This window comes from Leuresthes tenuis, unplaced genomic scaffold (genome assembly GCF_036924035.1).
Source record: "Leuresthes tenuis unplaced genomic scaffold, fLeuTen1.0.hap1 SCAF_11, whole genome shotgun sequence".
Lineage (NCBI taxonomy): Eukaryota > Metazoa > Chordata > Actinopteri > Atheriniformes > Atherinopsidae > Leuresthes > Leuresthes tenuis.
The window spans coordinates 17701254-17715182 of NW_027325365.1; the positions used below are offsets into that span (position 1 = coordinate 17701254).

The following is a 13929-nucleotide window of genomic DNA, read 5'->3' on the forward strand; positions in this document are numbered from 1 at the left end:
AGCATGCACCAAAATGCGAATGGTTATTTGTAAGGGTCAGAGGTGGCCTGTGTTGGACTACTGCGGCAGATTTATGGGCTTCACCAACCTTGAAGGCTTGAGGTCACATGCTGAATTTATTACACGCCTTAACCATCACACACAAAAAAAATAGTGGGACACGCACCATATCAAACCGCCAATGGCCAGTCATGCGTGTTAAGGTCCAAGCAATAGATAAAGCTGGGAATGAGGCTTGCCCGACACGTGTGAATGTGTGTGGGATTATTTAGGTTTGTATGCTTCTCATTAGGCTTTGGGGTTATCCATATAAAGTCTGATTAAGATTGAAGACAGTGATCAAGGGAGAGACAAAAAAAAAAAATCCCAGCAGGATCATGTTTCTCTGTATCATTAATATCTATCAGGAGCCATACAAAATTTAAACAGCCAGACGTGGATGAATGAGAGGATAAGAACCGAGGAAAATAAAGAGGGGAAAGTTTTGTCAGGGTCACAGTGTTGCCTTTTTTCTTTAAATTCATTCATTATATGGCTCACTTCTGCTGTCATGACTTAAAAAGCGCCTAATCCCCCATCAGTTGTTCAGTCCTCAATTCAGCGTTTAACTATTTGTTCTTATGCAAGTCTGTGGTGCATGTTCCAGCAAATTTAATCTATGCTATTTGTTTTTTTTTAAGTTTGTTTATTGCAGACAAATTTTTAAAAAATATTTCTGCTTGGGATTAATTACTAAACAGATTGTTTAAGGATCTTTATGAGCAAGTAAAAGAGCTAGCCTAGCTAATTGTTTGCTTCCAAACCTCTAAAGCTGAATTTTATGTTTGGGACACAAAAGTTTTTTTAGGACACCAGCCATCCTGCCTTTATGTGACAGTGTGTGAGGTGTGTACGCTGTCAGTTAGCAAGATGACACAGGTAAGAAACATCATCATGTGATGAAACCTCATTACATCAGGAATTTGGAAAGGCGTTGAATAGATACTTTATCTTGCTGTGTCTCCATAGAGACGAAGGAAAATGAGTCATGGTACAATTTTGGAGCTTCAGCTGTGAAACGGCAACAATTTGCGCTTTGGGCCACTGCAGCTATTACACAATCACCAAAAGGTCAGTTTGACTGCAGACTCCCGACAATCTTTTACAGTCAAACAGGGATTTTGACTTATTTTCTGCCAATTTAACCAGCGTTCCACGATGTTTCTTGATTTTCAAGATCTCAACTTGATTGGTCCTGTAAAGTCATTTGACAGTTATATCACAAAGTTATCTGATAGCACTTTGCTTTCTTTTCACTTTTTTTCTAGCTTTTAGAATGCCAGGCAGACGATTAGAGGAGTTCACCACTTCTGATCATTTGGGCAAAATTTGACTTTTAAACCTGTTCTGACCCTTTACAAACAATGATCAGCCACAGCTCTGACAATCAAAGGCTAAGGTTCCTCTTCAAATGCCCAACATTTTTACACCAATCCTGCTTAAAAAGTAGAGCACTATGTTTCATCCTTTTTTTCTACACACTTAAACATGAAGACTGACGGAAATCTTGATTAAACCTTTGCATGCCACTGTGATAATGCCCTATTTCCTCGTCCTGTCAATATCTCTGTCTTGTTCTAGTATTTATTAAAACAAGCAGAGTATATTTTAAACATTTGGTATCTTGTTGCGTCTTGATTTTCTACAACAATGTACGTGTTGAAAAATGACCACAGCATACGGTTGATTTGGATGAAAGAAATGTGCTGCAAGCCCTGTTTTACTGTTTAAGGCCATATTGACTTAGCTACAAACAGGTGTATGCACACAAAGCCTCCATTGAGGAAAAACCCAGATAGTTGGTTTTTACTTTAAACCTCCTGTGTCCAATTTATGAGGCAGGCACCATTCCGTGAATAAAAATATGAAACATTTTAAAATTGCTACCACTTGGAGCAGACGACAAGGGCCCTAAATCACTTTCAAAATAACCACAAAATTTATTTCTTGTACCAATGTATCACTTTACCCACAACACCCGTTGATCTGGGACTCTGTCTCAATCCAAGAACCTGTCTGTTGGTCAGAGGGCCGTGACGACCACAAGCGGTTTCTTCCACTTGACCTGGCAGGAAAGTGCTGAAATCTGAAGCACGTCTTGAGGGTTTTTTTGAAAAGCACAACGGATTGGCTCCAAACCTTCATTAGTGTTAGGTTTGGGGTGAAGCTGGATGCTATTTTTTGGTTCTTTCTGATTTCCAGATGATACATTTTATCATTAAACAGGCACATTCAGATATACAGACACTGCTTTCTCCTATTTTTCCACTCTTGTTCACATGTTGGCAGGCTGACATGTTGGTGATGGAGTTTGGATGTCTGACCAGCGGCAGCTGAGGTGGCTTGGCAGGAACTCGGTTCAGCAGGAGAGCAAAGCTTAGTTTAATATTGGGCGTAATGAATAAGTCCCATTACATCAAATTGTAAACATGTGTATGGAGGGAATGACGCTGACATGACTGAGTTGGATGAAGCATTTGATGAGCACGCGCTGAGTGAAAAGAGCTAAATGATGGCTCATGCATTGCTCTGTCTCTCATTCTCTGCAGCTGTGGCCTCCTATCTTCTGCATACGTGCTTCCTCTCAACCCCAATGCAAGGTCACTTTGTTATGACCACTCATGCAGGGACATGATTGGTCAACAGCAATCAATGGCACATGCCTCAGTCATCATGCACTCTCAGCTGTGTTTAACTTTCATTACTGCACTTGAAGACTATTAGACGTATCAGCTGTGTCAGCTATCTAACGTGGTCGCAGCTGTTGGGCACACATGAATCAACGCAGTGTGACATGCAGACCCTCAACAAAAACACACGCATTCACAAAACTGTAAAGATCAGAAGAGTGTTTCCATCCCACACATCTGCTAAGAGAAATGCAAATACCTTGACAGATAATTTATTGAAGATGACATTCTACATCGTGGTACTTGCATGAAAACTCACAACAGACTGAAACATCAGACTGATCCCAGTCTATCACTGACTGTGACGAAGGCTCGTCCGCAATCCCAGCTATGCTCTCACCACATGAATCTGAGCAGCTGATTGGAGCAAAGGTGGAGGCCACCAATCGGATTAAGTGACGCATGACACCCCCCAAAGAGTTCACATTGGGGCAAGTCTCCACCTGCCACAGGGGCAGCTTCGCAACACACCATGCTACACAACACACAAGCATAGTAAACACCCCGCGCTGTCCTAGTGGTTTATTTTACATCATTAACATCACGGCATTCAGAAACTCTGCAGTGATAGCGTCATTGCTTGAAGAACTGTGAAGTGATAGCCTCTTTAAACACACCTGTATGTGTAGACATAAACAGCTGATCTTCAAAAGAAGCAGCTTGTTAACCTTGTTTTGAAATTTACGAGTTATCAGTGATCACCGAGGGCAGTTACTGTTGTAAATGAGAGGCTGAAATCCCGTACTAACAGGCTGCAGCAGTCGCTCAGATAAATGAACACCGGAAAGAGATTCAAAAAGAATTTCAGATTTTTTATTAAATAGATTTTGCAATGGATTTCCCCTTTTCGGGGCTCAGTACTGAAGCTGCAACTGAAAATATGTCGAAAGATGTTTTATGATTAAAAACACATGAGTAATTACTCAAATTGAATGGGTACTTTATGGTTACGTAAAGGAAAATGGCTCACTCAACGCTGGTTATATTTCCATAATGACCAAACTAATACACTAAAAAGAGTAACAGAAAAGTTTAGCTTGTATTTACGATACTTTCATAACAAAATTTAGTAATCTTTTTCTGGTGATTACTGAGTTATGGGTGATTTATGTCGGAGCAGCATCAGGGTATAGTGTAGTGAATTGCATGTTTGATTATGAAAGACAAAACTGGATTCAATCCTCGCTCACATGGATCCTCAAGCTGTGTTGGCTAGGGGCTTTCATTTAACGCCCTTATGTTGACATTTATTATGTCTCTCAAATAACATCTCTGTAACTAAAGTATTTTAATTAGTTTTTTTTGCAGAGACAGAATCATAAGATAATGAAGACCAAAAGGAAAGTTTAGCTTTTAGTTTGTTGGAATTATCGTGAGTTAAACAAGAAGGCGATGAATTGTTTTTAAGGGTGGGGCATGCCAGACGGACACATTTGACCTCGCATATCGATTACGTAATCTATTGATTTTTAGAGTATAATGTTATGTGCCATTTTAGAAAGTACACAAACCCTCCAAGCTCCTTTATGGATCTCTTTGTCTCTACTGTCACTGTTCTTTGCAAGCTCTTTCTCAATCTCTTGTGTAGCTATCTGGTGCGTCTTTTATTAATTTCCACTTACCTGCATCATTCTATGCCAAGTCACGAGTGTGCAGTCAACCTCTGGACTGCCTGAAATTACAGAATGCTGGACATGAACTGCTCAGTGCATGGCTGGCAGCTCTGAGATTTCATGCTCTCACCTTGGTTTCCGAAGAGGCTGTAATTGGCCAGTCTGTTTCAGGTGACAGAAAGTTGGAGAAACAAACGAGAACAAGAGAGTAGCTTAAGATAAGGGCTATGACCATGAGGACCTGTTAAGAGGAGGGACACTTGAGGTAATGGTGAAAATTTGAATTGGATTTCACTTGGTAGAAAATTGCACAAAGAGGCTAGGCTGGAATTTGGTTTGACGAAACCTGAGGGCAAGGAGGAAGGTGGGACTCTTTCCAGATAAGATATCAGGGTTAAAGCAGGAGTAAAGCTTCCTTTTGAACATTCACACCGCATTTCCTCAAACATGGCCGACATGTCTTATTTTACAACCACACACACACACAAATGCTGCAGTTTAAAGTCATGGGGATTATTGCACTTTTCTCGTTTTGCCTTTTACAGTTGAAGGCCCAACCCCGCTCTCTGGTTTTGCTCTAACATGTTCCAGAACATCAAACTAAAACCACATTTTATGAATGAATAACACATACGAAGATAAAAGAGCATTTTTTGTCCCGTTACAGACCACCATTCATTTGGTGCAGTCTGGCCCTGAACAAAACCAGCACTTCAGAATATCCTTGTCAAATTACCACTCTGCACATTGATGCCGCTGACGTTTATCACATTAAAGAGCCTGGTACTTTTATCTTGTGTCAGGTTGAAAAACTTTATCCACTCGCATTGAGAGGAGGACTGGAGCTGAATGTACAATCTCACTCGTCTCCTTTTTTAACCCTATCTTTATATGTGTACAAGTATGGGGGGCAGCTCCCTTGTTTAATCACCCTGAGAACTGGATTACTCCCCATTTGTCCTCTTAGAGGTTCTACCATTGGTCCCAGTCTGATCTGATCTACAAACATGACCCTCATTCTCACCTCAACATGGCATCAGGGGCTGCTGTCTCCTGCCCTCAGCCTGAGCGCCCATTCAATATGGGACTCACTGGTTCCCCCAGCTGAAGGTGGCGATCATTCACAGTAGGTTTGTCAAAGACCAGAGTTACTTAAATCCCACATCTTTGTGTTTCTGAGCCTGATTGGTGTAAAGATGTCATATGTGAAGATGTCTTGATGATAAGATGATTGATAAAAACACCTTCTCTTCTCTTTCTTTGTCTTTATTTTTTTCTAAATAAGGCAATGACTCATAAATACATTTATCATGTATAACTCTTGTTGAAGTGTTTCCTGAAACAATTACTGTCCCAGCAATGTTCAAAAACCTTTATTACTTTACAGTTTTATGAATGACAACAACAACTTCTGTGGCTGTACTAAATGTTTGATATATTCATATAGAGTCAAAGTCAGTGTGGCTGAGGTGGTGATGAAAGCGGGAGATTCTGGTCACTACCAAACAGACAACAGTCCCAATCGCATACGCTCAGAATACTTGATACTGCGCTGTCACAAAGCAACGCAGTAGGAAACCATCAGTTTTCAGCAGGATAGGTGAATGTAGTGAAGCTTTGAATGTCCTTGTCTTTATCCGGTGTACAAGACTGGCATTATGAAATAATGTATTCTCAACCAAACAGTCTTTTCCAAAACCTAACCAAGCAGTTGTCGCGCAAAAAAACCCAAAACAGTAGCATCAAAAGTAAATTAAAGCAAATTAAAGGAATGTGGAAATAAAGACGGTCAAGAAATAATCACAAACTGGTTTCAAGTTATTCCGTTTCCTGTGATTATCTTCCACCTCTGCCACACCTTCTTATTGGTTCATTACTAAACACTCTAAAGTGACGTTAAGCTGCACCAAAGTCACAGGAAACCTAGAAAAACAAACAAAGTATGACAATACATTTCAAAACTGTAAAGAGTGATGTAAAAAGTAGAAAACAGTAATTTATTTAGATTTATTTTCCATAAAATGTTTTGAACTGGACTGTAAAGCTGGAGAGTCAAAGAAAATTTGATGGAAGAGTGTAAACCACACAGCAATGCTCAACACTGAGTACTATAAAACCTGTTAGCTAGCTATCAAATAACTTTTCATGAATGGAGATTAAATACGGAGCAAGAAATGATCCAATGCAAAGTTTAGAGCTAAATTGTATCTTGAAGACATAAATAACATTGTGAAGTGGAGCGTTATTCATTTCCCGGACTAAGTGTGGTTACAGTAATTAATCTGTTGATGTTTCCTCCGGTTTTTACCTTTTTTTTTTACTGCTGGTAAACAAGCTTTCAACTGCAAACTCCTACTGGAGCCCTTCTCTGATTGCAGGAGGAGCATATGGTTGACTTTTCAGCACTGAAAAGCCTTCTTGTCCAGCAGTACGGCCACCCATCTTGCTGTGGTTGGCTGGTCACTGGAACAGCAGACTCAGGTTTCATTCATAGAGTGAGCAATGTGCATTGATTTGACGCGGTGAAAATTCAAACATGAGAACCAATCGAAAGGACACTCATAGTTTGAGAGCATACTGCAAAATGAGTGAAACCTCAAGCGCTCAAACTGGTTTCCGACTGAGCTGTGTTGTCTGGATGGAAATCTGTGCACAGCCTAAATGAGCAAAGCAAAATGATGAATGTTATGTTCAACAAGTGTGCCATATTTTACCACCTACATAAGCTTTTTACCATCAAGTGAGTGATTGCATGATATTTCTCAGTAATTGTAACAGATTGTAATCCCATCCATTTTGTAATTTAATAAGTAAATGTAATTCCCACAGTGGCTATTATCCATTAAAAGCAGCATACATTTGCCTTTTAATGTCTTGACCAAGATTTATTAAAGTAATCAGTTATAAGACAAGATGTGTCATGCATTGGGTGGCTCATCGTGCAGCTTAAGTTGTGACACAAATTGAATATAAACAACTTTCCAGACATCACACTGAAGACTAGCTGCCGAACGCCAGTGTCTCCACAATCTGTACACACTCCCAAATACATAAACTGATTCAAAGTCCCATGCATTTAAAACCCAAGACCTAACTCTTTTCCCCAGAAGGGCAGATCTGATGAGTAATGCAACAAACACTTAAAAGTCTGCATGCATTCTGTCTCACACAAACACAGGTTTACAGCAGTATCACTTAGCCTTGACCGAGCGGGTAAGGAAAGTTATACACTCCTGAAACAGGCATGAGTTCCCTCACACAAACACACTCTCAGATAGCGTTTCACGCACATGTCCTCTCATAGCTCTGAGAGCACCACTCTGCTGTCACGCAACACTTGCTGCTGAAAGTAAAACAGGAAAGTGCTCTCAGCGTCTCATTTCTCAGTCAAAGATGACCTTTGCAAGAAGAGCAGAGAGAAGTTTGCTGTGTTGCATCTCTCCGAACACATTTCAGCAGTCAAAGAGGCGAGAACAGCCATCATGACAAACTTAAAACTTACATAGGAAGATATTATCACTTATGTACAAAGTAATTACTTACTAAAAAAAAGAGGATTGGTGTTAATGTTGATTTTCAAAACATCAACTACAAATACTTTGTTACTTCTAACTTCTGATTATGAGATCGAAGACAAGAGGGTTTGGTGAGTTTAGGTCAGAGATGGTAGCTGCCCTTTCCTGTTTAATTTCGGTTATCTGATCATACCAACGGTGAGACTGAACCTTGTCTGAGCCACTGAACCCCGCCTGACCCAAGAAAGAGACGCAGGGCAGCTGGAGAATGAATCATCACCATATGAATCACATCCGTTGTCTCTTTTCCTTTCTGTCGCTGTTTACTTCCACATCGTACTGGAAGAAAAGTTGGAGAGGCAAACGACGACAGATCAGGGAACAGCGAGGAGGAAGCCGTTTAGCAGGGGGTGACAAGACAAGACAAGCACTCAGAGGAGAATCCTCAACATCCTATATCTTACATCAGTAAACAGCTTCAGTGCAAACAATCGAGTTTGTCTTCCCATTATCACCAAATAAATGACAAAATGGAAAACAACACTTGTAGCTGTTTTAAACAAAGGATGCGTTTGTTATCAATAATCTCATATCAAATGCAGGATTCTGTCAGTGTATCTGCAGTCATGAAATACCGTCCAGCTTCTGGTGAAAACCAGGCTTGATACGATTTTACATCATCCTCAACAAGAGGGAAACTGTGACCATAAGCTACATGTGAGGATGTCTACACGAAGACATTTCTTTCAAGTGTTTTATGATTGTAATTACAGGAGATTTAGCAGAAGTCTGCTTCTGGGATTTCAAATGAAAATACAGCTCTTAAGTTGCAGAAGCGAAGGTGTTGTAGCCTCCAGCTAACATGGATGCTGACCTTCGCTACCTCCACCCTTGCTCTCCACACTGCCAACCACTGTTCTCTTCCTCTCTTCCAAATTAGATTTTCCTCTGTTTCAGGAGGAGTATTTTGAAACGTGCAGAAGTGGGAGAGTGGGAGAGGTATGTGTGTGTGTGAGTGTTTTGGAGAGCGGATTGATAGACAGATGGATGTAAGTCCTGCGGTTGTGCATTCAAAGTATCACGTTCTCCTATTTTCAGCTGGCTCTTTATTGCTCCCAGTTGTTGGTTTAAACAAGAAGGGGCCGAAAAAGAAGAAAAAGATACTGGTGTCTCTCCACCAGTCCTGCGCTTTGTTCCCTGGAAGCTCGTTGTTTGTAAAAAATGTCACAGTAGCTAAATCAAGCTGAGTCATAGCTATGAAAAACATAGAGCACATATGGAGGATTCTCCACACAGAACAAGCAAAATATTGACTGAAAATATGGTTCCACTCTGTTTGTCTCTTTGTGTGTGAGAGTTTAGAGTATATAAAGGTCTATGGCGGTCAGTACGGTTCAGTTTACATCTTTCCTCCAAAACATTTGTTTCTCTCTGGTTTTCAACATCCTCACAAACTCATAAAATTCCAAGAGGGTGAATTGACCTTCTTGCGGCCTCTCTGTCAAACTTCGGACTCACTGAATTTTGTTTATTGTTAGTTTTTTTTTTTGTTCCGAATGTAGGGACAAAATGTTTAAGCTCGAGATGCAGTGCTTCAGGCAAACATATAAAAAAAACGTCTCTAGTACAGTTCAAATGAAGTTCATTTTGTATTCTGTACTGCCATTCTGCCATTCACCCCAGGAACACTTCACATGTGCTCAACTGATCGAGCTTGTGTCCGGCATCGTTTGTGTGCCTCTTAGCTCGTTCTGTTGTGCGTACCAGATGTTGTTTTTATCCGGACTGTCTGATTTGTACAGGGCTATCATTCTTTCTTCAGGAGTTTTTTTTTTAACTCATTTAATGCTGATGGAGCACTTGTCCTCTCATCCAAGCAGTAACTTCCAGACACTACAGGTGAAGCCAACACTAAATGGTTTACAGCCCCGTTCCCCATTCGCGATAACTGTATGTCAGAAAGACAGCACATCAGCACAAACAGTCTTATTTGCTTTTTCTTTTCATTCCCTTGTGGCCTCACCTTTTGCCATTCATGCTTATTCAGCATCCATCCATCTGTTTCACAACTTTGGAAAATTTTCCCTTTGTGTTGTAAAATCTGATCTTGATGATGAGAACATTGGACCTCTAAAGTAAAAGGTGAGTGAGGGACAAACCCTTGTTCACTCTGAAGCCCCACATCTTCTGACCCCTCTGTGCCACTATGGCACACAAAGTGAAAGCAATCAACCCACATCATGGTTGTCTGTCTGTGTATCAGTGATCACAGCTCTCCTCTGGAACTGGAATCTGATCTACTTCCACACATACCGCTTTCCTCGCTGCTGTTTTTCCCATTAGTCCCTGCAGTCGAACAGTCCTACATCAGCTTTTCATCACCCACCTGTATTCTGCCTCAACTTTCCCACACAGGACCAATCACACTCCCACATTTCAGTCACCCTGACGCCTGCTCCTCCAGCAGTTGGCGACAAATTTGTCAACGTGCAGACGGCTGCTTTTAAAGTCTCTAATAAATGTAGAACAGACATGAACCATGGTGACCCAGGTCTTATAATACATATACCTGTTTGAGGAAGCACTTTAAATGCCCAGAGAACAAGCATTTACAAGGATTATAAAGACATTTATCCATCTATTCCCTCTAATTCCTTAATTTCTGATGCACAATTATTCTTGTGTCACTGCCATCGTTACCTTCTGGATTCAGTCATCATCTGCAGAGCCCCTCTGCAGAGGAACATTCAGTAGAACATCTCTAATGGCTGTGGAGATTGAAAGATTGGAAGCAGGGCCCACTTTGAATTATGGAGACCATTAATATAAGCATAACGGTTGGCAGACCGTGCCTTAGCTGGTATCCGTGCCTGATGTTTGACAGTGTAAATGTGTGAAATGAGTAACACCATTTCAACATAAATTTTCAATGAATAAGGGTCACAGAGCAGATACCCAGCTGCAGTCATTCCTTTTTACCTTTTAAAGAGTTAATTTCTCTGCCAACAACGTTTTTAGAAGCTAAAACAGACGTATCGAGTCAGGCAAAGAACATGAAAGGCAGGAGTGGATAAAACCAGGACTCAGTGGAATGCTTCAGTCTGGGCAAAATCTTCAACTTGACTTGACGTCAACTCTTCTTCTGCCACTTCTTAAATTCTTCAGCTCCAAAGCTGTTTTATAGTTTATCGCTGTGGCATAAAGTAAAGAAGGATTAAAGTGGGCAAGGTGCAACAGCGAGCTCTCTTTGAAATAGCTGTCAGCGTCAGGAAATGATTAGACCGGTCCAATAACGCCAGTAATGACAATAGAGAAAACATGTCTGCAGCCACAAGCACTTAGCATCGGCAACTTAGTATGGTTCGTATTTCATTATATGAGCGGGGGGAGGATGGGCATGTAGAAAGACAGGAAGTGTTACCTAAAGAGAGGTTTCAGGCCATTGAGAAGCAAGCTGAAGGTTTAGTTGCTGCTGATTTCTTACCATACAATGGATGTGTAAACAGCAAGGTGGAATAAACGGGTAAATCCATAAATTGAAGGAGACAGTGGTGCTCACACCAAGTGCGCTTCCATTATATATGGTTGTCTTATTGTTCAGTGTTTTTTCTCTAATTGATTGCAAAAATCTACTTTAGCACTATGAGGTCACCCCCTCGATTCATGGATTAGCCTTTGAAAGCATCGAGTTTGTCGTCTGTCCATTGTCGGAAATAACTGGAAGACTGGAAGCATGAATAGGGCAGCAGTCATGGTGCTCACCTGTAAGTCAAAACAGACGTGCTTTTAATTCTTCATAATGTTACGCCTCAACACAGTCTCAACGTGTTATATAAGACCTCGCTCTAAAGCTAAGGGGGAACGATCCACAGAGAACAATACTTTGTTTCTACCACGTTGTAAAACCTTTTTATTTCTGTAGTAAAGCCTGTGGGGATTGGCTCACTTTTGGAGCCCGCATCAACTTTTTGGCACTTTTCACATTTTCACTCAAGATAGCTGGAGTTTGCCTCTTGATTTCTGTTCTTTTTGGATTTTTGTTCTTTTGTACTTTCATTCTGTTTGATCAGTTTAGGCAGAAAGTCTGATTAGTTTTGAGAGAAAATCTAACCAGAGCAATAACATTCAGCTTTTGCACAATTAAGCTTGTTGCCTTTGTCACACAGACATGTAATTTGAACACATTTTGCGGCATCCTGACATGATATGATGCTGAGTTTGTGGTCCTTTGATGTATCTCTGAGAGATCAGGTTTATAATGGAAAACATTAGCAGATTTGCAGCTCATTTTTAAGACGATAGTTTTTCGATTTTACTTGTTGCTGGAACGACTCAGCTGATGAGAAGCTGGTGAATACCCACGGGAATGATTCTTCAAGAACTGTGTCATGCCAACATTGAAATAAAATAGGTATGAGAATTGTTTATTCACGTCAGGGTACAGCTAATTTTTCACTGAACACAATGTGAAAAAATGTATTCAGAGATAACACAAACCTTATGGATGAAAGATTTTTTGGAGACTTTAAAACTATCATTTAAATCGTGTGTTTGACATTTCACCGTGCATGCAATGCACTATGAAACGTTACATGTACTTTATTACATATAATATGTGCTACCACTTGTCACAGTAATTTGAGTTAGAATCATGAGTCTCACGTAATTTTACAGTGTCTAAAATAATTTTGTCCTTTGCAGAAGATACATTTATGTACATTTATATTCATACAGTCTAGTTTAAAGAAAGGACAGTTTTTGCAGTAACACTGCGTTAATGTTTAGTTTCATTTCGAAGGTTGTACGTTTTTACCGTAACTTAGCTTTTAGGTCCAGCTCTCATGTGGACGTATCCTAAATCTGCTGTGACTGCTTTGAGTTGCTAAGCAAAACTCAAAGCTTTCTGCAGTTTCTTGTAAAACAAGAACTCAAAAAACACCAGGCAGACACTGACGCAAATCAGTGACGATGTAGAAATGATTCATGGTCTTGTAGCCGCATGAGGTCTAAGATGAACGTTGGCTCACTGGTTCCATCATTTCCTGGTCTCTCTGCAGTGCTCCTGCCATTTTTCACAGCTCTACCTCTCCATCAACACCAGAATAAAGGGTGGTGAAAAACCAACTGCATCATGTCTGGGTCAGAGGAAATTGGGTTAATGAAGCCCAAACAGTAGTGAGCTCCATATACATCCTGCCACAGAAAGGGAGAATCTGTGCTGCCCATGTGTGAAATTCCCAAAATTTTATTTTTTAGCATCTTAATCTCTGCTTAAAACTCTCAAACACTCTGCCAGAACACTCATGCTTGATGCCAAGCAATACATGACCACCATCACTGAACCACAAGTGATGCTCAGTTGTTTTCTATTCCTCCGTGAAGATCTGATTTTGGAGATTTATTGCTGCGTCTGTGTGTTTCCACAGGGCCTCCAGGAAAACGCGGACGGATGGGGAGAAGAGGGGAACCTGGTAAGTAAAACCCATCACCTGTTTTAATTGTTTATTTCTCCTTCTCTCTCCTGCTTTCTGAGAGGACACTCCTTCACCTCATCTCTCACTTTTACACTGCCCCTCTTTTTTCCGGATGAGTTGAGGAGCCAGAGTCGAGGGCTGGTAAAGGCAGTGACCCATGAGTCAGGTTGCTGGATGATGGGCTGCAGTTGGCCCTTCTCCCCCGTTGCTACCTATCATGCACCAGCGTAGTGCTAACTCTGACCATGTGGTTGCACTAACTTTACCCAGATGTCATTCGCTCTTGCTGAGCAATAACAGCTGCAGCAGTACAGGCCTAATGAGAGTCTCCCTTGCCAGCATCACTACTCACCCTCATGGTGTCGCTTCTTTGCAAACCACTAAACACTCATCGGTCATCGTGATAGAGAGAGCGGATGTTCAACAAGCTTGAGTCATCGTTTAAATGTTTTTTATCAAGCAATGACTCCAATGATATTGGATGATTGTATGAAAACCAGCAGGCGTGCAGTTGTTGTCGATAATTTGCCAGATGGGAACATTTCAAGTCGAGTTGTGAGTCATCTCTGTGGAGGTTTAATTGATGGGATCTGCTCTG

General features: G+C 40.9%; 1 protein-coding gene across 1 annotated transcript in view; it reads left to right on the forward strand.

The window, feature by feature from the left end:
• The window catches only part of col23a1b (collagen type XXIII alpha 1 chain b), a 119643-nt gene that overhangs the window by 70847 nt on the left and 34867 nt on the right, over positions 1 to 13929 (forward strand). Inside the window, exon 3 of the mRNA XM_072395856.1 lies at positions 13284 to 13328. Coding sequence (XP_072251957.1) covers positions 13284 to 13328 — 45 coding nt within the window. The remainder of the gene's footprint in view (positions 1 to 13283; positions 13329 to 13929) is intronic.